Here is a 23752-nt window from a genome sequence, read left to right on the forward strand (position 1 = left end):
ATGACGATTGTGGCTTGAAACATTGTGGTTCATTAGTTTAGGCGCTACGGTGCCACAGACAGATACACAGATACACACGTCAAACTTATAACATCCCTCTTTTTGGGTCGGGGGTCAAAAATAAGAAAATAAATTATTTGATTTGGTTTGACGATGCAAGCGGTCTTCTATGCATAAGCTACATCATCACTTTATCAGCAAAATATTTTTATATCGGATGAGTAGTTTTGGAGACCTATACATTATACATACTTACAAATTTTATCTCTTTAATAAATAATGGGTATGTATAATTCATATGATATTATTATCAATTAGTATTACGTAGTACATATAACATAACTACCCCCCGTTATCATTTGTAGAAATTATTATATCACCTAAATGGTTGATAAAATAACTTATACAACTGATATTCACTTTTACAATCGGATTTACATCGATCATAATCATTATTAGATAAAACTATCTGAACATAATAAAAACCGGTCAAGTGCGAAAGCACTATAAACTTTTTAATTTTTTTATATGAATGGCGGCCATTTTGAAATTTTTATCATTCGTTGTAACATCAACGGCAAATAAAATATTCTGAAAATTTCTACCAATCTCTTCCTATTACGGTTCATCAGATTGAGCCCGCTGACAGACAGACAGACAAACGAACGGAGGCTTAGTAATAGGCTTAGTGCATGTTGGCACCTTTCGGGTACGGAACCCTAAAAAGCTTTATCTTAATTAAGTACATCAATAAAGTACAAAACTTCTCTTATGTTTCGCGTCATTCAAGATGGTATCGTTCTGGAAAGTGGTAGGAATTACGGTGGGTGCGATCCTGGTGGTAGGGGCGGTGGTGGGGAGTTTAACATGGGGGTTTTTGGCCAACCGGGGCCCACCACCACCGGAGCTGGTGCCTTTGGACTGGTGGGAACATACGGTCATATACCAGATCTATCCTCGATCCTTCAAAGACAGTGATGGTGACGGGATTGGTGATTTGAAAGGTAAGTTAGTCGAAAATACTTCATGCAAATTCAAAAGACAACGTGGCTAATTCCGTTGTTTCAACGCATCGCGGACCCTCCACTGAGCATGGATTTCTTATCTGAGTGAGAAGAGTTTAGACAATAGTCTGCCACGCTGATCCAGTACGGATTGACAAACTTTACACACCTTTGAGAACATTATGGAGAACTATTAGGCATGCAGGCTCCCTAACGATGTTTTCCTTCACCGTTAAGGCAAGTGATATTTAATTGCTTAAAACGCACATAGCTCCGAAAATTTTGACGTGCGTGCCCAGGATCACCTCCAATCTCCTGAATAGGAGGCAACTAGACTAAAACTGTGGGTAATATTACTATCTATTATTACAGGTATAACAACGCAGTTAGATCACCTTGTGGACATCGGCATAGGTGCAATATGGATGTCACCTATCTTTGTGTCACCCATGGTGGACTTCGGATACGATATCAGCGACTTCTACAACATTCACGAAGAATATGGAACCATGGCGGATTTCGAGGAGCTCGTGCACAAAGCACATAACCTTGGTAACTTAAAAACTTTTTCTTGGAACTGGATCATTAGATGTTGTGATAGCAATCACGCTCGAATTAAATAATTTATTTTGCCGTTCGTTTTTAGGGTTCCAAAAGGAAAAACGAAACCCTTATAGGATCACTTTGTTGTCAGTCTGTCTGTCCGTCGTGTCTGTCAAGAAACCTATAGGGTACTTCCCGTTGACCTAGAATCATGAAATTTGGCAGGTAGGTAGCTCTTATAGCACAAGTACAGGAATAAATTTGAAAACCGCGAATTTGTGGTTACATAGTTTATTTTTATGTATAATAGTTTTTGATTTATCGTGCAAAATGTTGGAAAAAACTCGAGTACGGAACCCTCAGTGCGCGAGTCTGACTCGCACTTGGCCGGTTTTTTTAGATTAAAATTCTCGGATGTCCTCTACGCGTTGGACCTGTGTTTTTCACGAAGGTTTTGTGAGGATATTCCATTCGATAAAAATATTTAAATTTTACTTAAAAGTACATGTTTTTTTTTCTGACTGGCGCTTATATTATAACCTAACATTATTTCCCAGGACTTAAAATTCTATTAGATTACGTGCCAAATCACGCGAGCGATCAATCGGAATACTTCAAGCGATCCCTGGCGAGGGAGCCGGGGTATGAAAACTTTTTCGTTTGGGCGGACCCTAAACTCAACCCCAACAACATCTCTGAACGGCTCGTGCCTTCCAACTGGGTAAACCTTACTTACTTTTATGCTAAAAGCCTTTTAATTAAAGAACTTGTATTTTATCTGAATCTAGCTACTAGCTTATGCCCGCGAATTCGTCCGCGTGGACTAAACTTTCAAACCCCTATTTTACCCCTTTAGGGATTGGATTTTCAAAAATCCTTTCTGAATAGATGTCTACACCATAATAGCTATCTGCATGCGCAGCCCGATACGTAGTTTGAGCTGTGTGCTGATAGATCAGTCAGTCAGTCCGCCAGTCAGTTAGCTTTTTGAACCGCCACGGCTTCGCACGGGGAATCCACCTATTCCATAGACAAATAAGTAGGTATGAATGTGTTAAATATTAGAATCTACTTATAAACCTTTATCGTAAAATATTTTGAATGACAATGGAATCCGTATTGAATTGCACTGAGAAGTTTGGATACCAATTTTTTTTTTACCGAAATTTTGATCCCATATCCAAGTACTTAGCCCCAATGTTTTTCGGGTTAAAAACTTTCCTAAGTAAGTATATGTTAACTCGGAATATTATATCTCTAAGTAAGCCAAGTTAAGTTCAAATTCGTTCAGTAGTACATTATTCCAAAATAATTGTTTTGGGGTGTACAAATAATAATGTTTCCTCTGATTAAGATTTTCAGAAATGAATCGTCTAGTTACAGTTCAATCATGGATGTTTTCAGATAAGTGAATTTGGCGGTTCAGTTTGGGAATGGAGTGAAACGCGACAACAGTACTACTTACACCAATTTGCGAAGGAACAGGTCGATTTCAACTTCAGAGACCCAGCTGTCAGGGCAGAGATGCTCAACATAATGGAGTACTGGTTCAACAAAGGAGCAGATGGGTACAGAGTGGATGCTGTGGCGCATCTCTTCGAAGCGGACCCTAACGACCACGGTGGGGTCTATCCAGATGAACCTTTGAGTGGAAACATGTTTTTGAGACCGAATGAAACCGGTTACACCACGCAGGAGTACACGAGGCATTTGATTGAACTGTATGACGTCATTTACGAATGGAGAAATTTTTCTGACAGTTACAAAGAGCAAAACAAAAGTGATACGAAGTAAGTTTCTTTTAATCTTTTATTTACAGGGTTTTTACATACGAAGTTATGATGGCAAACTTTTGGTTACCGAAAACAATGTACATCTAAATATGTAAAAGGAAAATATGACTGACTGACTGATTAACTGATTGATTATTTCATTGAATACAATGAAGTCATATGAATAGACAAGTAAGTCTACCATGGAAATAAAATTCAATTACGAAAACATGTAAAATTTATTTATAACAAAGCTTACAAACAGTCACAACATACTTTCTTTTAGTAGATTTTTTAAACTTGTGTGAAGGCAAATCTCAAATTGCCTGCGGGATTCGATATGAATAATATGGACCTACCTATTGATATCATTAAAACTTTTCACAGAATTCTGTTAGCAGAAGCCTACGCCAATATAACCATGACCATGTTATATTATGGCGACGAAGCAGGCCGGGACGGGGCTCATTTCCCATTCAATTTCGAGCTGATCAATAGCTTGTCTGGCAAATCCAGCGCGCGGGATTTCGTCTACGTTATCAAACGCTGGCTCACCTACATGCCAGCTGGGAGGATTGCGAATTGGGTGGTAAGTATATATTATTTCTTTTTTACATACGAAATTTCTATCTTTGATTAATAGCTTCGTCTGGTGATATAAGAGCTGGTTAATTTTTTGCGCAACGGATCAGCCTGGCTGGCCAACGCGGAAATGCAGCAAGTATTCTTGGCACCATTCCACGCGGGCATGATTTGTATAGTAATTAGATAAGGCTAGCTTTGAGTTTTATTGTAACATAAAAAAAAACCGGCCAAGTGCGAGTTGGACTCGCGCACCGAGTGCGTGGGAAAAACTAGTAATTTATGTTTTTTCTCCAATGAAACGACTATGATATTATTTCCTAATATTATGTTAAATTATATACCTATACCTAAATTTGAATTGCCTGTCTTCTAGTTTGGTAATCACGACCAGATGAGGATGCCGACAAGATTCAGGGTCAATATGGTTGACGGGATGAACTCTCTAAGTATGCTGCTGCCCGGAGTGGCCATCACGTACCAGGGGGAAGAGATCGGCATGAGGGACGGCTACGTCAGCTGGGAGGACACCGTGGATGTTGCTGCTTGCAACCAGGGTACTAATAGTATAATAATGTCGTGCCGACTGATGAATTTCGACCACGGCGAACAATCTCCAAAGAAATCCTGTCGTCGATGGTCGTTGTTGCGTCAGAACGGTTCGCATACCGTATCTAAGCGTCAGTGTGGCGTAATCGACGCGAGGTGCAAACTTAAGGCTGATTCACACCAATGCGTATGCAGCAAGTACACGTGACACGTGCGTAGAGAGGCGCTTGAATCCATAGACGTAACTGCACGCATTACGTCTACGTGAACGTTCACGCCACGCAAGCGGTATGCCATGTTTCATACCGTTCCATACATTACAACGCAATGGTACGCGCTACGTTTACGCTTACGCAACGCTTACGCAGCCTGTGTGAACGAGCTCTTAGCTTGACAGAGTAGTCCGTTTAGCGTCAGGTTTTCGCAGAGGAGTGGACTGATGACTTCTTTGCCATAATGCGGAAGAAGTCATCATAACTGCTGACAAGACTGCCCTCAAGTACCAATCGCATCCTGAACATATTTGCGAATAGAATGGACTCACCAATGCTTGAACACATAGTTCAACTGTTGGTGAGGCCACAATAATTGTAAATTTAAATTTTTAACTACTTCTTGTTATTACTAACATCCCCACAAAGTTAAGAATTAAAACTGTCCACTAACGAATTGAGCCCTAGTCGCTCTAAATAAAATTTTTTTTTATTTATTTTAGAGGATGCCCGCGGCTTCGCCTGCGTGGATTTCGGTTTTTTTAAATCCCGTAGGAACTCTTCAATTTACCGGGATGAAAAGTAGCCTATGTCCTTCCCCGGGAGGTATCCCAAGTCTGTACCAAATTTCATTAAAATCGGTTTAGTGGTTGCGGCGTGAAAACGTAGCAGACAGACAGACAGACAGACAGAAAGACAGATAGACAGATACACTTTCGCATTTATAATATTAAATAAGGATAAATAAGGATTAATCGTTCAGGTAACCCGGACAACTACATGCAGTACTCCAGAGACCCAGCACGAACACCGTTCCATTGGGACAACACCACGAGCGCTGGGTTCTCCACTAACGCCACTACCTGGTTGCCGATAGCGCAGGATTACATGGAAATTAATTTACGAAAGCAACAAGAGACGGAACGGAGTCATTACAAGGTATGACGGAGCATATCCTATTGTAAATATTTTTTGGAGGTATAATATTATAGTAGATAAATCAAGTATTGTAATCTGTAGTTATCTAGGTTTTAGAAAATCTATCAGATTTGGTGTTCTGTAGAACAAAATCATACCTAGTGGTTTTCAGATCTGGCAATTTGGATTTCATCCTTGCATTTTGGATTGTTTTTGTCAGTGTATTTGTAACAAATTGTAATTTTAAAAAAACACGGCTACTAAAAAAGAACAAAAAAGTAAAAAAAAACACATTTGAGTATCTCGCCATACAATCCATGCCTTCAAGTGCATGGATGTATGAAGTAAATAATTCTTTGTACTAGATATTTATTCTTTCATAGCATAGGTACCTGCAAATCTGTTTTGATATATTTTAGAAGATAATGGTGGAACAAATAAACTTACATACAGATCTAGGTATACATGAATCCTGAGTCATGTCTAAATCCGTTCTATATTGTCATCATTATATTATTAATTTCATAGTGAACCTCCTACTAAAATCCCTAAATTATATCATCTGTATAACATACATATATGACGTTTTTCTCTACCTTCTTTGTTTAGTTGTCTCTATTTTTTTTTGGAATTCCAGGTGTACAAATCACTGGTGAACCTACGCAAGGAACCCGCGCTATCCCATGGCAGCTACCACCTCCAAGCCTTGACTGAAAGCACCTTCATTCTGATCCGTCACATCATCACTTACGACACCTACGCGTTACTGTTCAATGTTGGTGACGTAGAGGACACGGTGGACTTGTCCACAATCGCACTCTTGAGGGACCCGTTGACTGTCCATGTTTCTAGTATCCATTCCAGCAGAGTTAATGGGTAAGTTATATTTTTGAACGACTTCAAAAAAAGTCACAAAGTTCAAAAAATTTGGACTGCAACTTGCAGAGACTCATTGGTCCCGTATCAGGGAGGCAACATGAAGACTGGGGGAGCTGCAACAGAAATTGCTGAGATCGGTAAACGGCGCAAGTATGCCTCTAGCATCAAGAGTTACATATTTGTTGTATAGGAGCCGGCATTACTTTGCGAAGGTACATGATATAGAAGGAACCAAAAGCTTAATTTGCTATAATCCGCTGAAACAGACAAATCTGTATGGTGCAACATGCAGCATACAGACTTGCCTGTTGTAAGTTATATTTTTGAAAGACTTTAAAATGCGGTATGTTTTAATTTGAGCTGAATTTTCAGGCGACTATATTGTATCCATCTATTCTGGAAGCGCCTTGATTGTATCCATACTATCCATGCTAATCTAAAAAAAAAAAGAAAAAAAGGTGACTGACTGAGTTTGAGAATAAAGAGTTCTATTTTCAAAAACCTTATACACAACACGAGGCATACATACATCAATCTCCTTTGTAAAAACATTACATACGTGAGGTAACAAATGCAGGAAAACAAACAACACGCACCGCCGCCGCCGCCACGCAACACCATTCAAAGTCTAAACAATAGTTAATGCAGGGTTCCCTTTGCTACTCGGAAGCATAAGAAGCATACTCATAGATTCTATAGGAAATAGAGTCTTTAATGTTATTATCATCCTTCTTCTATTGTATTTTGTTTTATGTAAATCTTGTTTAAAGCAAGCTGGTCTTTCCTACATAGACAAGCTACCTATTGGCTTGGCGGAAGTCTTCAGACAGCACGTTGAACGCCACCACGTAGCGGGTTGGGTCTTCTCCAAGGATTTCTGTGCTTTTCTCTCAGTAACTATTGCAGCAACACACCTTATAAGCTCGGTAAGGGGGGAGGGGGGTATTCCAACGATATTCGAACCCCCCAACGTCTATCGTTTTTTCGAATATTCACCCTGCCTAAATTGCTACTTCATCTTCGCTATCTATTGAACTATGTCGGCTCATCTGGTTCTTCTATGAATCTCCTCATTTCTGATTTTATCACGCAGAGAAACATCAAGCATAATAGCTCTCTTCTTCGCCCGCTGAGTGACTCTAAGGATTCTTATGAGGCCTATAGTTAGCGACCATGTCTTGACTCCATACGTCATCACTGGCAACACACACTGTTCGAAGACCTTGGTCTTCAAGCTTCTAGCGACATCAGGGTATTATTTCTTTTTTTGTTAGTTGGATTTCCCATTTCCATGGGAAAAACAGGGCATTGTTTTAAAATTTGGACCACGTGTCCATCGGATTTTTTCTGAATGCAAATGCGTACCAGCAATTAAATAGTTATCCAACGCAGTTCAGTCGATTGCGAAAACAGCGCTATGCATATTTTCCACCAGCACAGCGCAAAAACATGAAGTTGTATATTCCACATCGGATATTTTTATGGCAATGAGGATTTTTGTAGTCGTTTTGTTCTCGATTGTGTAATCAGCAGATATTATTGGAGTGTAGGGTTATTGGAATGCTTCTGAGTATAATACTTCTAGGATTTGAACAATTTTGATTTTGGGGTGGTGTAATCGATGCAAATTTGAAATTGAAATACAATGCAGACTAAACTGAATGATGTGGTTCTATTTTAAACCACTTTGATATGAGTATTTATTACTAAGATTTACGTCTTCAAAACGCATTGCGATATTTTGCGACGCGGGAACAACCTCAATCTCTCCAAATAGTATAACCTAACTCAATTACAATCCGGGTTCGGATTTCCCACGGGATTTTTAAAAATTCAGACGAAATCGCGGGCATCAGCTAGGCCATCCTAAATATTATAAACGTAATTTAAGGCTAATTATTAAGAAATTCATCAATAGTGAATCGACAATAATAATATCTCGATCTCTCAATAGTTATAACCATAGAAATTCTTCCAAAATCAATGAGTATAACCACACAGTTTCAATTCGCGTAAGATATAGGGATATATTAAACAAAGGGAATTAAAAAACACGGGATTTAAAAACACCTAAATCCACGCAAATGAACTCAGCTTCAAACTCAAATCATTAATTCAAAATAGGTACTATTTTTAACCCCCGACCCAAAAAGAGGGGTGTTATAAGTTTGACGTGTGTATCTGTGTATCGGTGTATCTGTGTATCTGTCTGTGGCACCGTAGCGCTTAAACTAATGAACCGATTTTAATTTAGTTTTTTTGTTTGAAAGGTGGCTTGATCGAGAGTGTTCTTAGCTATAATCCAAGAAATTCGGTTCAGCCGTTTGAAAGTTATCAGCTCTTTTCTAGTTACTGTAACCTTCACTTGTCGGGGGTGTTATAAATTTTAAATTTACACTTGTTAAATATATTGTTCTCCTTTTGATGGTCAGAATTGTTCGATTTGTAATATGATAAATATAGTGGTGATAATTAATTACGTAAACTTTTAAAACTAAAGCTACGAGGGTTCCAAACGCGCCCAGATCTAAGAAGACTAGTTATTACTAGTTGTTCCCCGCAATTTCAGCTAATACCCGGCTGAAATTGCGGGGAACAACTAGTAATAAATAATGGAGCTGAAGCTTCGACGTTTTGGGGATAAAAGCCCGTCATTATCATTGTTATACTTCTTTAAATACAGCTTATAGACCGCAAACTACGTGAGAGGTTTACAATGAATGGTTTTTTCCAGTGACACAGTTTCCCGAGGGGGCGCGACCCTGCGGGCGGGTGAGGCGCTGGTGCTGCGCGCTCCGCCGACGTAGTTTCTAGTTATTGCGTGTAGTTATTACCTACTTGTAGACGTAGTTATTATTGTTTGTGTTACGTCATTATAAGCTGATAATAAAAATACTACTACGACCTGGTTAAGTGTTCCTTTCTTATTTCATTTTCAATACCTTTCTTTACAAATGAAACTTTCTGGCTACCTCCATCTTTTTAGCCACTAAGCTACGATGCTCTGAACCGCTGCAGTATTGATGACTTTTTTCTATTTATTTTTAGGGAGCTATGCCCAAAAAAAAGGGAAAACAGAACCTTCATAGGGTCACTTTGTTGTCTGTCTGTCTGTCCCTCTGTCGTGTGTGTAAAGAAAACCTATAGGGTATTTCCCGTTGACCTAGAATCATAAAATTTGGCAGGTATAGGTAGGTCTTATAGCACAAAATCCGAAAACCGTAAAGTGGTTACATCAAACAAACAAAAATTAAAATGAGTACATGAACAAATAATTAGTAGGTATTTTCAATTTTCAAAGCAAGATAACTATACCAAGTGGGGTATCATATCATGAAAGGGATGTGGGATGGATGACAAAGCTTCTCTTCCCACTCGACGAAGAATTTTCTGAGCAAAATAACTACTACTGACTAACTAATTGTTAGTTAAATACGTTCAAATTAGCTAGGCAACATAATCACAGATCACAACATACGTTTATCCGTACACAATAGGCACTTGTCCGGCAATTTGCTCCGTGACGGAATTACGGTTTCCGCCTGGAAGTGATAGAGATGGCCACCAGACAGCCACGATATATGTAGGGCTTTATGAGACACTGATTAACATGCATATTGCTCAGTGGCTGCGAATTACATAATCATGATCAAACCATTGCCGGTTCACTACTGAGCACGGGTTTAATCTCAGATTGAGAAGGGTCCATAGTCGACCACGCTAGGTCATGCGGATTGGCAGACTTCATTAATACACCTTTGAAAACATTATGGAGAACTCCCAGGCATACATTTTTTATAGTTTTTAAAGTTAGAGGTGCAAATTCTTGACAGATTTACTACTTTTTTGGACTCGAACATAGAACCTCATGATTCGTAGCCAAAATAAGCTATCCACTAGACCAATAAAGCAATGTAGTTCATTTAATACCATCAATATATTTTTTAACATGAACAGATCTCCTCACTAGTCCAAGGTCGTTCTATTGAATGGTGGCCATTAATCCGGTGCAGTATGTGGTTGGTCGCGGTCGTGTTGCTGGTGTTCAACAGTCTGTTGGCGGAACAGCTGCCCTGGTGGAGCAACGCGGTCTACTACAGGATTCTCGTGGACTCCTTCAAGGACTCCGATGGAGATGGCCTGGGCGATGTCCAAGGTACTCATCCTTTAACTTCTCCTCCACTTCTGACGTGGGTGGTCTGCTTGGAATCTGCATTGAACTTGGCTGGCTGGAGTGATCCAGCTGGAAAGTATATCTCAGATACAATGCACGAACCAACACTTATAAAATCACTTGTAAATGTTTCTCTACTTAAATACTTTTATCGGACTAAGTACGGAAAAAATACCTGGGCTGAAAGAGAACAAGAAGTTTCTCTCTAAGTTTTATTGCAACTGTGCATTTAGACTAAGAGATGATGATTGTCTTTGAGATTTGTCTACACAGATCCACAAGGCTCTCTAGTTTTTTTTCTTTTAGGGGGAGTTGTCACTGTCTTTCGGAAAATGAATCAAAGAAATCATCGTATAAAATAATAATTGTAAATAATTCTACCGGGAACCGAATCCAGAACCTCTTTTGCAAAACGTCCTTTGTCGTTTTCAGTAATTCAATCGCCAAAATAAAATTCCAGCGATATTTACGCTATATTGTCATGCAGAGAGCGAAAACCACTTGTAAAAGTGACGCGAATAAAAACAACCCTTCAATCGGGTGTAAACTAGGGGTAAATGTGGAGTAACAGGGGTAAAGTGGGGTAAATTTGACAATCACCCGGCGCCGCATTGTAGGCTTACAGGTTGATGTTGATTTATTGTCCGGGCGTGTTGTAAGTGCGACTCCATTCAATCGCGGTACAAATTACAAATATTGATTTGCTTTATATATGGAAAGCTTATGATACATTTTTTAGGGTTCCATAGTAAAATAAATAGGGACGGTGACTACCTACTAGTCAAATCAGCGATTTTTATCAAACGTCACAACGCTCGTTTAGTAAGGGAGCTTGCTTGAAATTCGCCAATATTGACCAAAATACCTACCAATTGTGCCTCTCCTTGCACGGTGAACTTTACTGACATCGATGCGAGATACGGAACCCTCAAACTAAAATATCTTCATTCATGAACAGGAGCAATCAAACAGCTAAGTTATGTGCGTGCGTTGGGCGCTGATGCAGTCGTACTGTCGCCAATATTCGCCAAGAGTACCGACTGTGCCTCTCCTGGCACGGTGGACTTTACTGACATCGATGCGAGATACGGAACCCTCAAACTAAAATATCTTCATTCATGAACAGGAGCAATCAAACAGCTAAGTTATGTGCGTGCGTTGGGCGCTGATGCAGTCGTACTGTCGCCAATATTCGCCAAGAGTACCGACTGTGCCTCTCCTGGCACGGTGGACTTTACTGACATCGATGCGAGATACGGAACCCTCAGCCAGTTCAATAAGCTGGTGGAGAAAGCTAAGAAGCTGGGTAAGTATTTTTCATTCATTTTAGATAGCTTGTAGATTTTTTATCGTAAAAACTATTGAAAACCAGCTGATGCCCGCGACTTCATCCGCGTGGATTTAGGTTTTTCAAAATCCCGTGGGAACTCTTTGATTTTCCGGGATAAAAAGTAGCGTATGTGATCCAGGGTATAATCTAATTCCATTCTGAATTTCAGCCAAATCTTTTAAGTAGTTTTTGTATGAAAGAGTAACAAACATACACACAAACTTTCACCTTTATAATATTAGTGTGAAGTGTGATTGATGCTGGGGTGAAGTAGGAGTTACGGAAAAAAACTGTTTTCCTGACTCTAGGGGACTTTTGTTTAAAGTTGAAACTTCTTTTCAAAACTCTGTGCTATAGTTACCTACCTATATTGTTATAACTAACAACAATGTACCTAACAATGCACAATGTAATAAATCAATATTCCTACCCAATATTGCGGGCAGCCTAAAGCATATAGCCAAAGTTAGAGCATTATCTAGTCTGATCCCTTTGATCACAATAACTAGTGGAATGGATATTATACCTACTCATTGTTCGAAAAAATAAACAGATGAACGTATAATTGAATGAATATTTTATTAATCAAAGCTTGCCTAAAAGTAATATTTTAGGGTTTCTCAAAGGTTACCTCAAAAAGAAAAAAGTCTGTCTGTCCGTCGACACCCGTCAAAGAAATCAAAACCTAAAGGTTAAAGGGTACCTAATTCGCGGTGTCCTAGAATCCTAAAAGACAGGTAGCAAGGTCTCAAGGGAAAATTCCGAAAACCGGTTTCATCACAAAAAAAGTGTTATTTGTTGTATGATGGTACGGAACCCTTAGTGTAATACTCAGACTCACACTTGACCGGTTTTTTCAAATTCAGAGGAGAAATTCAAATTAGGAGAAAGATTTTGGTCAATATGCCGAAGGCGAAAATTAAAATGTGTTTCAATTTTCAAAGTAAGATACTAAAAAAAAGTAACTATACCAAGTGGGGTATCATATGAAAGGACATTACGTATACATTCTAAAACAAATTTTTATTTATTTTTATGTATGATGGTTTTTGATTTATCGTGCAAAATGTTGGAAAAAATATCCGAGTACGGAACCCTCAGTGCGCGAGTCTGACTCGCACTTGGCCGGTTTTTTGTAGATAACGAGTACATACCATGATTAATTTGGTGTTTTTGCCGATATTTCGACTCAGTTGCATGAGTCGTGGTGACGACAGAACTGCAGGGCTGCGAGGAATGAAGTTAGAGCTGTTATGGGCAGCACCGATCTAGCCTGTTTCGTTATAAAGATTTAGATTAGAGGAGGATTTAGATCAAAGAATATCTTTCTGTCCACAGATCTCAAGCTTCTTATAACGCTGCCTCTACAGACTATCAGTTCAAGTTCCGAGCTGTTCAATTTTAGCGCTGAGCGTAGACCTGGATACGAAGATAAGCTTGTTTGGAGAGATGGGAAGGAGGACAAGCCACCGGCGGTAAGGGATATGACTTCCAGCTAAAACCACATATAAACCGAGGTATTTACGTGGTTTGGACTGGAGTCATTCAGATTTTTTGCCTTAAAATATATATATTGAAGAAATCTTAAGTAAATAACAGGAGAAGATTGATTGACTGACTGACTGATTCGAGTAGTTTGAACACACAGTTCAAACTACTCGAATAACGCGGGCATAAGCTAGGTTTGAATTATAAAAATTGTCCTGTTTTATTCAGCCTTTTTTTATTATTCAGATACAAGCTAGCCCTTGACTGCAATCTCAGCTGGCGGTAAGTGATGATGATGCAGTCTAAGATGGTTAATGATTAGGTGAACCTTTGGTTTCTACACGGCATCGTACCGGAACGCTAAATCGCTTGACTGCACGGCTTTGCCGGTAGGGTGGTAACTAGCCACGGTCGAGCCTCCAGACCAGACCAGAAATTTAGAAATTATAAAATTTTGAGCCTCTGTCGGGAATCGAACCCGGTACCTCCCACTTATAATACCACTGCGCCAGGGAGGTTGTCAAAAATAGTAAGCCAAGCTATAATAATAGTAACTAGTAAAAAAATGAAATATAAATACAAAATAATGATCACCATGATAAATTTTATGTCTGTAATTTGGGATTTACAATTTACGTAAAAGCACCAAGATATAAATAGAACAGAATATAATATTTTTTACAAATTGATTCCAATCATTAATCGATACTCCAATTACTCGCACGAAATGCTTCGAGTCTTCAATGTTTATACGTTTAACTAGAGTTTGGTATGCTTTCCCAAGTTCTGAGTTTCCCTTGAGTTTTCTGCAACTTACAAAACGGGTATCTTCAAAAAATAGAGTCCTATAGCCTACAATCTACATACATCCTTACTTTCTGCCGTAGGAAAATAACTTCTGCAAAAAAGCACAAATTCCAAGCGGTCAAACAGCTAGTAGGTAATTTTTAGGGTTCCGTACCTTAAAAGGAAAAACGGAACCCTTATAGGATCACTTTGTTGTCTGTCTGTCTGTCTGTGCGTCCGTCCGTCCGTCCGTCCGTCGTGTCTGTCACGAAAACCTATAGGGCACTTCCCGTTGACCTAGAATCATGAAATTTGGCAGGTAGGTGGGTCTCATAGCACAAGTAAAGCAAAAAATCCGAAAACCGTGAATTTGTGGTTACATTATTTAAAAAAAAATTTAAATGTGTTTAAATTTTCAAAGTAAGATAACTATACCAAATGGGGTATCATATGAAAGGGCTCTACCTGCACATTCTAAAACAGATTTTTATTTATTTTTGTACATGACGGTTTTTGATTTATCGTGCAAAATGTCGGAAAAACTAACCGAGTAGGCACGGAACCCTCGGTGCGCGAGTCTGACTCGCACTTGACCGGGTTTTTTAAAATCCTATATTACTTTTTCAAGGCTGAAGAAGGAGTAGACCAATGGATTTGGCATGAAGAAAGGGCTGCTTACTTCGGTATTACCACCAACAATGAGGCACTGTTAAACCTATGTTCCGATGCCTTAATCGCCATGTTCTCAGATGTCCAATGCTCTTGGTTGAAGCGAGGGTTGGCAGGAGTGGTCCTGAACCCTGACTTCGTGTTAGACTATAACTGTGGTGTGCAGTTAGTCAAGAAACTGACCACTGCAGCTGTGGGCTGTGCTCGAAATGCTAATATGGATCCGCCGTAAGTTTGTGTTCATATTTTCAAAATTTTAAAGACTGGTATAATTATTATTTGAAAAACGCTCATGTGATCAATTCTATAAACTTACACCTCTAGTCTAGAAATAATATCAGACATAAAAATTGGCGCCTGTAAAATATAGCCAAGCAATACATTACTAAAACATCTACCTATCTTTCTTTTCAGGATAATACTAGTTGAGACCGCGCTGGGACCGGACATCGGTGCTAAATACTACGGGGAAGGAAGTCCAGGAGCCAATAACGTGATAAGTTATGCTCTCGCCGCGACACAGAGGCGAGCGGCGCCGAACTTAGGACTAGACTTGCACGCTTCGATGTTGTACCCACCGCAAGATATGGCCCCTACTTGGACCGTAAGTCCACTGCTAATGTTACTGCTATGAAAATAAGCATTAGACGGCGCGGCGCAGAACTTGGGGCTTGGCTACCATGTTCAGGGAGTCGAGCTAACATAGGGCGCTCTCTTTTGCGCAATTCTATAAAAGTGAAAAGGACGCACTATAACTAGGGTCTTGATTATTCAGTGGGTGTGATTTGTCGAAATAACAGTTATAAGACACTTGCTGTAAATTTTGTCTGTTGTCTACGCTGTGCTGAGCAAACAAGAAAGAAGCAAAACTATATAGCTGAAGATCATAATATTATGGATACATTCTATAAAAATTTCAACGAACGATGATCCTACCTTATATTTTATCGCCTATCCATATCATCTTGTTGTTGCAACAATTTTTGTGCAGAGAATGTCAGGTTTGCAGTGAATGACTCTAGCATTCATGCTTTTAAACATTTCTTTGGCTACTATTCCGATACTGACCTCTAAACCGCAACAGTGTATATCGACAAGCAAAAGGTGTACAGACGCTTGGCGCTAAGACCAGTATACAAAAGATACACAAGAGATTGCCGCCAAGTTTGGCGCTCAACCTGCGAGCTTTAGCACCCCGCCGCAAGATATGACCCCCACTTGGCTCGAGAGTCCACCCTAAATACCGAACATGCTGCTGTCCAAATAAATCTGCCGTAAGCCGTGCAGGGTCTTGCTTTTGGATATTAGTTTTGATATACGGTGCTATTTCACACATGGTTTTGTTTTAGTTCGTCGTATGTGCTTCCTAAACGCTCCAAATTGCTTGACAAGGCGTTGGAAACATAACAAGCACGCTTGTTAGGAAGCTGTCCTTTCTCCCTTTTACTGAAATTGCCACTAAAATTCCTTACTTCTACACTCTGCTACCTGATGCCTGTGATTTTATCCGCCTGCCTTGAGGTTCATAAAAACCCAGTGGGAACTCTTTCATTTTCTGGGATAATAATAACCTATGTTACCTATTTAACTATATCCATGCAAAAAATAACGTCGGTCCATTGCTCCGTTGAAACCGAACTGAAGGACAAACAAATACATTTTCGAATTTAGAATATGAATGTAGATGGATAGTTCTATTGGTTCTATCAAACAAGTGTAAATTAAAAATTTATAACACCCCCGGACAAGTGAAGGTTACAGTAACTGGAAAAAAGCTGATAACTTTCAAACGGTTGAACCGATTTTCTTGGATGATAGCTAAGAACACTCTCGATCAAGCCACCTTTCAAACAAAAAAAACTAAATTAAAACCGGTTCATTCGTTTAGGCGCTACGATGCCACAGACAGATACACAGATACACACGTCAAACTTATAACACCCCTCTTTTTGGGTCGGAGGTTAATAAAAATAATGCCGTTACTAAGCTATCAAAATATATTTTTTTAAATATTTTGTGAACTTCCTCGTATTTATTGACTCTGTATAAAAGACCGCCTCTTCACCACATCATCTTAATTATTATAGAGAAAAACCAATATGTTGCTGATTTCTGTATCAGACCTACTTAGTCGAAAGATGATGATTACAGCATCTTATGGTCTTAACTCTTAGGTTCAGCTATAAGGACGTAGCTAAAGAAACATTAACTGTCAACTCGAATTATAACGTGATCTTGGTAGGACCTAAACCTTGTTTTTTTTCAGACCAGTATAACCAACCAAAGTCGTATAGCAACACGTTATGGCAACGAAATGGTGGACGCAATACTTCTGCTAGCCCTAACCCTGCCCGGGGCTGCTCTGATCCAACAAGGAGACGAGTTAGGGGCAGCAGACACCATCTTGGAATGGGCAGATAGTACCCAATGTTGGCCCACACAACGCCACGCATCAGCCGCTCCGTTTCCTTGGGACGACACTCCTACAGCCAGTTTCACGTCAGGGAAACCTTGGTTACCATTGGCTACGAACTACAGATATGCCAATGCAAAGACGGAGTATGCCAATGATTTGAGCCATGTTGGTGTGATGAGGGTCGCGGCTGCCATGAGGAAGTCTCCAGCTATGGGACCACATGTTGAGGTACCTAATAAAAATATTTTTTCTCCTATTAAACTTTTATAATTACCTACTTTTGAATCGTCAAATTCTGACCACTGATTCGGATTGCTTTTCCTAGCAAGAAGAACCAGCAAGAAACTCGGCGGTTGCTCTTTTTTTAAAGATTTGACATACAATATTACCTATGCCCTTTATAAAAGTACCTAGGTAATTGAAGTCCCGCTGGGGAGTTCCATGCTCTTTTATTATTTACATAATCTTCGATTTTATAATATTTATAATTATATATAATTTTTTCTGGAGCATAATTTTAATAGTTTTCTTATTCGTCGAAATAACAGCATCTATACATATTATTTAGAATAGAGCAAAATCGATTTTATAAACCGCCAAAAACCTAAAATTTTGATCGTGAATTCTTATCGCAAGTCAACCTACAATCGGAATAATATGGATGATAGATTGTATGGGTGATTTATTTATAGTCAACTGTAACAATGGTCGATGGAACCGACATTCAATCTTTTCTAATTCTGACTGATCATATTGTGTATCTACAGTTGCTGCCATAATGCAGCCATAATTTGATTTGTATGCCAATCTAGCATTCAATATTTAGATTCCGTAATCAGCATAATTTGGGTGCAAATATGTACCTACTTACAGTAGGAATAGTAAAGCGCGTAAATACCGCTTATGAGCCATTCATTCTACCTAAACACAATCCAATATCAATAACCATTTGCCTTATAGTTGTAGTTTTAGTGATTCAGTATTTTTCAAACCCGTATTGCATAGCAAGCAAAACTCGGAGTCAACGCCACGCCTACGACACGGCACCTATCTACGCAACGTTCGTTGACCTCTAGCGTTACTCAGATGTTTTATTTGACAATACACTGCAAATTTTTAAAAATAAACAGGATTTTTTAATTATTTTTTTCGCGTTTTTTGTGGTATAATCATCGGTACTATCACCTGTCTTCGTGTTTCCTAGCGTTATAATTACACCCCGTATTTCCTTATTCTAAGTACAAATACAATAATTCCAGATAAATCGTTTTGGCGACGCATTATCAGTTTTGAGGTGGGGTGGAGCGGGAACTTTATTGGTGGTTACAAACTTGGGCCCTGGACAAACTGAAGTTTATCTATCAAGGATCCCAGGGCTACCCCAAGAGATGACAGTAGCTGCCAGTTCTGGAGGATCCAGTCTATCTCCTGAATCCCATGTCAATTTGGACAAACCCCTGAAGTTAGCAGCTGGAGAATCCGCCCTTTTAGCTGGACCTTCTAGACATTGTGGTGGACCGGGTCCGGTGGACAAAATAACTAACAAGCTGTCAGAAGGATGGCAGAAGATTAACAAGTATTTTGGCAACTTGTAGAATGTAAATCTAATTTTTTTCAATAAATAAAATTGAAGACGTGTCTGTATTTTCGAAATATTATACCTCATAATATGATGTCACTTTTCAATCGATAAAGAAACTTTGCGACATTGTTCCAAAAAAATTTGGATTCCGACTCCTCAATCCTGATGATGCAGGGGATCTGACCACCAAATCTGATGGGATTTCGAAACTGTCGGTTATAAATTGATATTGAAGGTATCATGCCAAATAAAGACTTTGTTGTTGATCTCGAGGAGCCAACTCCTCAACCTTGACGCTGTAAGAAATTGCATTCCTAAATCCTGGTGATTCCACGGGATTTTTAAAGGATCCGTTTAAATGTTTTTACGAAAGGTACTGAAATACCTTGCAACCCGAGGACAGGCTATTATTATACTACTTTTGCCCTGGAAAATCAAAAGTTCCCACGGGATTTTTAAGAACCTAAATCCTCGCGGGCGAAGCTAAGAGCATCATGTAGTAGTGGTTAGGAGTATACAGTATATAATACTCGAAATACCTACTATAGAATGAAGATATTGAATTAAGTACAACAGTAGAGAACTTAATACAATTCATGACGTAAATTAAAATATAACCTCTCTGCCTTATAGAGAACATAATTTCACTTAAGTAGGCACCTATGTAAATGATATGGGGTTCATAAGACTCGGATGAAAATAGGTCATACAGAAAATACAAAGGGGATGAAATGCACAATGCGATGTGGGGTGACTTCCGGGCGACGTCGATCGCGGCGTGGTGGCTTCTATTCTGTATGGACCAAGAGCCCACGAGGACCTTCGTTATTTTATAAAAGCTGAAAGTTTCTCTGCGTATTGTCCCCAACACAGGAAGGTAGGAAGGAACGACCAGCGAACATGAAGTTTGGATCATGATGGCTTTGGGAGATTACAGGTAACAAAGGTGTAAAAATCTTACGTCAAAGTATAAAGTCAATTTTTTTAATATTTTCTTTGGAATAGTATTAGAGGTCATGTCATGCATTGCCAGACACTTAGTATCGTGGCAACGCACTGCAAGATATCATTAGCTTTAACAGTTTAAGTGCATCTGGCAGGAGGTTGCCACTTTTAACTTTAACTTCAAAACTTTAAAAAATTCTTGTTTCATTAAGTTAGTTTATTTAGTCAGGTTGAAATAAATTCATTTTTAAATTAAGTATTTAATTAATTGTACTCATTTCAAATTCCATTTCCTTTTACTTTGATGCCAAGTTAACATCTTCATTATCTAATTAATCAAATACAGAACGAGAATTCAATTAATTTTCAAATTAATCAAAAACCCAACAAACTTAGGTCTGTATACTACAGTTATAATCCTTTCAAACAGATTTTATCGATCAATTTTATATGTACATAATTAATTGACCGACCGAAGCGGTTTATTGTGAAGTTATGTTTAAATATACTGACGCCCATTAAAAATGAAATGTTTTTATGTTTGAATTGATAAAATATCTAATTATAGTATTTGTTGTTCAAGTACAGGATATAACTGAAATTATACACAAGTTTCAGTTTCTAATAGTAGCCGTTTATGACATAGATAAAGCGTCGAATTCAAACACCACTTTAAAGCCCCCATTTCGTATGAGAGCCCCGCTGAGATAAAGCTTTTATATTTTTTATTCAATATTCGACTAAGACCATCATTTTATGTATTATGTTTATACTAGCTGTGCCCGCGACTTCGTTCGCGTGGAATAGTGCCTTTTCGGGCAGCATATACTCTGTACGTTAAAAATGTTCGCCGTGATTCTTTAAATTGACATAACATTTTTATTTATGAACCGATTGACATTAAATAAGCACTAAATATTAAGTGAAGCTTACTACAATATATTAATGAAAACCGTATCTAAATCGAATAAGCCGTTTCTGATATTAGCGTGCACAAACACACAGACAAACAGACAAACAGACAAAAAAAAATTAATTACAATTTTGGGTTCGGCATCGATATATAACAACCCCTGCTACTTTTTTTATATATTTCCATTGTACAGACACCACTTTTCTACAATTTTATTATATGTATAATTGTATAGATTAGAAGTAAGTACATAATTATGTTCAGTAATGTAGAAGTAATCAAACAACTGCCCAAATCTGATTATGGCCGGACTGCGGGCCGATCGCAGATGGTCATATTGGAAACGAAAAAAAAAATTTAGAAGTAATGAGGCTGTGACAGACGGACTTACAGACGGACAAGTGCAATTTCACTCAAGTAGACCAGGAGACCTCGTTTCGCTCGGTCAACTAAGAGTCGAAATCTCGGAGTGGTAATAATTGCGAGCAGAATATACTTAGTTATCAAACGTTATATTAGTAACGAGATAACAAGCACAGTGGCTATTCATTGAATTATATACAAGTAATTATTATTATTATTGAATCACGGCATGACCTGAAAATATAAGATTAAACACAAAAAAGTATAATATTACAGATGTGAAGTGTGTAAACTTTAACCGTAATTAGAATTAGGAAAGTTTTGATAATGTTATCCTTCCAAAATGGATTCATTAAATACCCGAAAACCGTAAACTCTTCAGTGATTTCTTAAATAACTACCTACAATCCGTCAGAAAGCGTAAAAATCCCTTTAGATGTGTAAAACCACTATGTGTATAGAACAGACTTCAGATTGGATTTCTGCGTGGTTTTTCGTCTTTTCGTCTTTCGTCCGATTTTCATGGTTTAAAGTAGAGAAAGGGGTATATACAGAACTTGCTACTTCTCCACACGTACGATGGAGGCGGCTAATATAGACACTAGAATTGAGAAATAATAGTGTAGTTTGTAGAAATAATTGTAAATAATAGAAGCGCAGAATAGGAGCAACACATTAAACTAGCGGTTTTTGTAGCCACAAGCTCACAACTCCATAATGAACTTCGTGACTCATTCCTTGCGATTTTATGTAGTTTATAACTGAATAGTAGTCCAAGTACTACTAGTAGTAGTACACTGAAGTGTATACGCCCTCTACCGGGGGTTTTCCATTGACAGATATCTTAGATATGTCCTAGTTCGCGGTTTTTACATTTGTAAGTCTAAAATGGATTTCAAATCGCATTTTTCGTACTTGGTGTATCACGATTATTTCTTCTCTTATTGTAGTTTACAGTAGGAAAGAGTATATACCGGCATTTCCACGCCCTCTATTGACACATTTCAGTGAGAAAACTCAGAGGTTTCCACGGTTAACTCCATGATGGTTTTTCGTCAATTATTGTCCGATTTTTGTCGTTCAAAGTAGAGAAAGGGGTACGTACAGAACTTGCTCTTCTCCGCATGTGCGATGGAGGCGGCTAGGCAGGCGGTGAGCGCAGTGAGCACGGCTCGCGCCCTCATGGCCGCGGCACGGGCTCGCGGGGGCCCGGCGCGGCGCGGACTGCTGGGCCCGCTATCGACCACACGCCGCCGTGGCGACAGTGGACATGCGCACTGCTCGCGATCCTTGGGGGTTGCTAGCTACGAACTATAGATTAAATAAATACGTGTTTGCCATTTGAAAAAATGTGGAAATTACAAAACGCAGAAGACTAAAGATATTGGGGTTTACTTAATACGGTTAAAATCATTATAAATGCGAAAAGACGTGGCTGTGTGTCTGTTTGCTAGCTTTTCACAGCCCATCTGTTTAACGGATTTTGATGAAATTCAGAGTGGGTAGGTACATACAGAGCTATCAGGAGGAGCCCAATGGGTGTCGCGCGAGAGAGGCACCGGCGCACGTTCTTCAGAGTTCCCCGAGCTTCTCAGTATGTGCTGAAAAGGGCCACTGAAGGGATTTTAGTGGATAGAAATCCCATATAACCTGAGCTGGTATCTAGAAGATTTCTCCCTCGAAAAAAAAAAGACAGATAATTTGCAACCCGGGATCGGACATGTCATGATCAACCCATTTCCGCCCCACTACTGAGTACGGGTCTCCTCTCAGAATGAGAAGGGTTTAGGCCATAGTCTGCCACGCTGGCCCAGTGCGGATTGGCAGACTTCACACACCTTTGAGAACATGGAGAACTCTCAGACATGCAGGTTTCCTCACGATGTTTTCCTTCACCGTTAAAGCAAGTGATATTTAATTGCTTAAAACGCACATAACTGAAAAGTTAGTGGTGCGTGCCCGGGATCGAACCTCCGACCTCCGATTCGGAGGCGGACGTTCTAACCACTAGGCTATCACAGCTTTTTATCGGATCGGACATACTCGTAGGCTATTTTTTATACCGGAAAATCAAAGAGTTCCCACGGGACTTTTAAAGACCTATCTGGATGTTAAACCAATTTTGAGAAAATCTGGTAAGTAGATAACTTGCTCTTAGACATGAACATCGGCTATACGTTTTATTCCGAAAAATACAAAGGAAAATATTATTGTGTCGCGCATATAGGGATATTCGCTCTTGTATACTGCTCCTGTACATTCATACTCGGAATTGATTAGATAGTGGCATGACTCGAACTATTACCACAGCTATTAGGTACCTATTTAAAAGTATACATTTGAGTCAAACGGCAAGCCTCTTCCAAGTTATTGCGTTTTCGTCCAGACTGCTTGAAAATTATCCATGATGCGCTCTAATCCTCACTTCGTCAGCGTGATGATGTTTCAAATTGTCATTCTGAAAGAAGGCCACATTAGTTGGTGTTTGGATAGAGAAGCCTGAAAATAAAATCCATTTCATAATTTTTATGATAGTTTTTACCTACACTTCAAAACCTAAGTCTTCTGGGTTCGCGCCCGACGCTCTGTAAGCGGAACCGTGGCTTAGCGTTCAGAGCGTTGGGCGC

The 23752-nt window shown here is 39.1% G+C and overlaps 3 protein-coding genes across 3 annotated transcripts in view; 2 read left to right on the forward strand and 1 right to left on the reverse strand.

Moving 5' to 3' along the window:
* LOC123864847 overlaps nucleotides 1-22488 on the reverse strand; it is a 100330-nt gene extending 77842 nt beyond the window's left edge. The window contains exon 1 of the mRNA XM_045905549.1: nucleotides 22231-22488. Within this exon, the coding sequence (XP_045761505.1) occupies nucleotides 22231-22309 (79 nt within the window). The 5' untranslated portion in view covers nucleotides 22310-22488. The remainder of the gene's footprint in view (nucleotides 1-22230) is intronic.
* Nucleotides 791-9273, forward strand: LOC123864649 (maltase 2-like). The gene is made up of 9 exons (XM_045905260.1): nucleotides 791-1004; nucleotides 1377-1556; nucleotides 2105-2268; nucleotides 2952-3337; nucleotides 3707-3908; nucleotides 4278-4458; nucleotides 5426-5601; nucleotides 6218-6456; nucleotides 9194-9273. The coding sequence occupies exons 1-9, from the start codon at nucleotides 791-793 to the stop codon at nucleotides 9264-9266; spliced, it is 1815 nt and encodes a 604-aa protein (XP_045761216.1). The 3' UTR covers nucleotides 9267-9273.
* On the forward strand, nucleotides 10442-18962 carry LOC123865023 (maltase A3-like). Its single transcript, XM_045905843.1, has 7 exons — nucleotides 10442-10615; nucleotides 11760-11939; nucleotides 13302-13438; nucleotides 14866-15134; nucleotides 15321-15510; nucleotides 17173-17550; nucleotides 18582-18962. Exons 1-7 carry the CDS (start codon nucleotides 10474-10476, stop codon nucleotides 18915-18917), a joined length of 1632 nt encoding a protein of 543 aa, XP_045761799.1. The 5' UTR covers nucleotides 10442-10473; the 3' UTR covers nucleotides 18918-18962.
* Nucleotides 22489-23752: the final 1264 nt, after the last annotated feature.

This window comes from Maniola jurtina, chromosome 1, assembly GCF_905333055.1.
Source record: "Maniola jurtina chromosome 1, ilManJurt1.1, whole genome shotgun sequence".
In the NCBI taxonomy this organism is placed as follows: Eukaryota; Metazoa; Arthropoda; class Insecta; order Lepidoptera; family Nymphalidae; genus Maniola; species Maniola jurtina.

Bases quoted from the DNA above. Each gene is read 5' to 3' on its own strand.
- LOC123864649 (XM_045905260.1), top strand. From the start codon at position 791: ATGGTATCGTTCTGGAAAGTGGTAGGAATTACGGTGGGTGCGATCCTG. The intron at 3,338-3,706 runs GTAAGTTTCTTT...AACTTTTCACAG, and splicing joins CAAAACAAAAGTGATACGAA to AATTCTGTTAGCAGAAGCCT. The intron at 5,602-6,217 runs GTATGACGGAGC...TTGGAATTCCAG, and splicing joins CGGAACGGAGTCATTACAAG to GTGTACAAATCACTGGTGAA.
- LOC123865023 (XM_045905843.1), top strand. From the start codon at position 10,474: ATGTGGTTGGTCGCGGTCGTGTTGCTGGTGTTCAACAGTCTGTTGGCG. The intron at 15,511-17,172 runs GTAAGTCCACTG...GTTTTTTTTCAG, and splicing joins ATATGGCCCCTACTTGGACC to ACCAGTATAACCAACCAAAG. The intron at 17,551-18,581 runs GTACCTAATAAA...CAATAATTCCAG, and splicing joins CTATGGGACCACATGTTGAG to ATAAATCGTTTTGGCGACGC.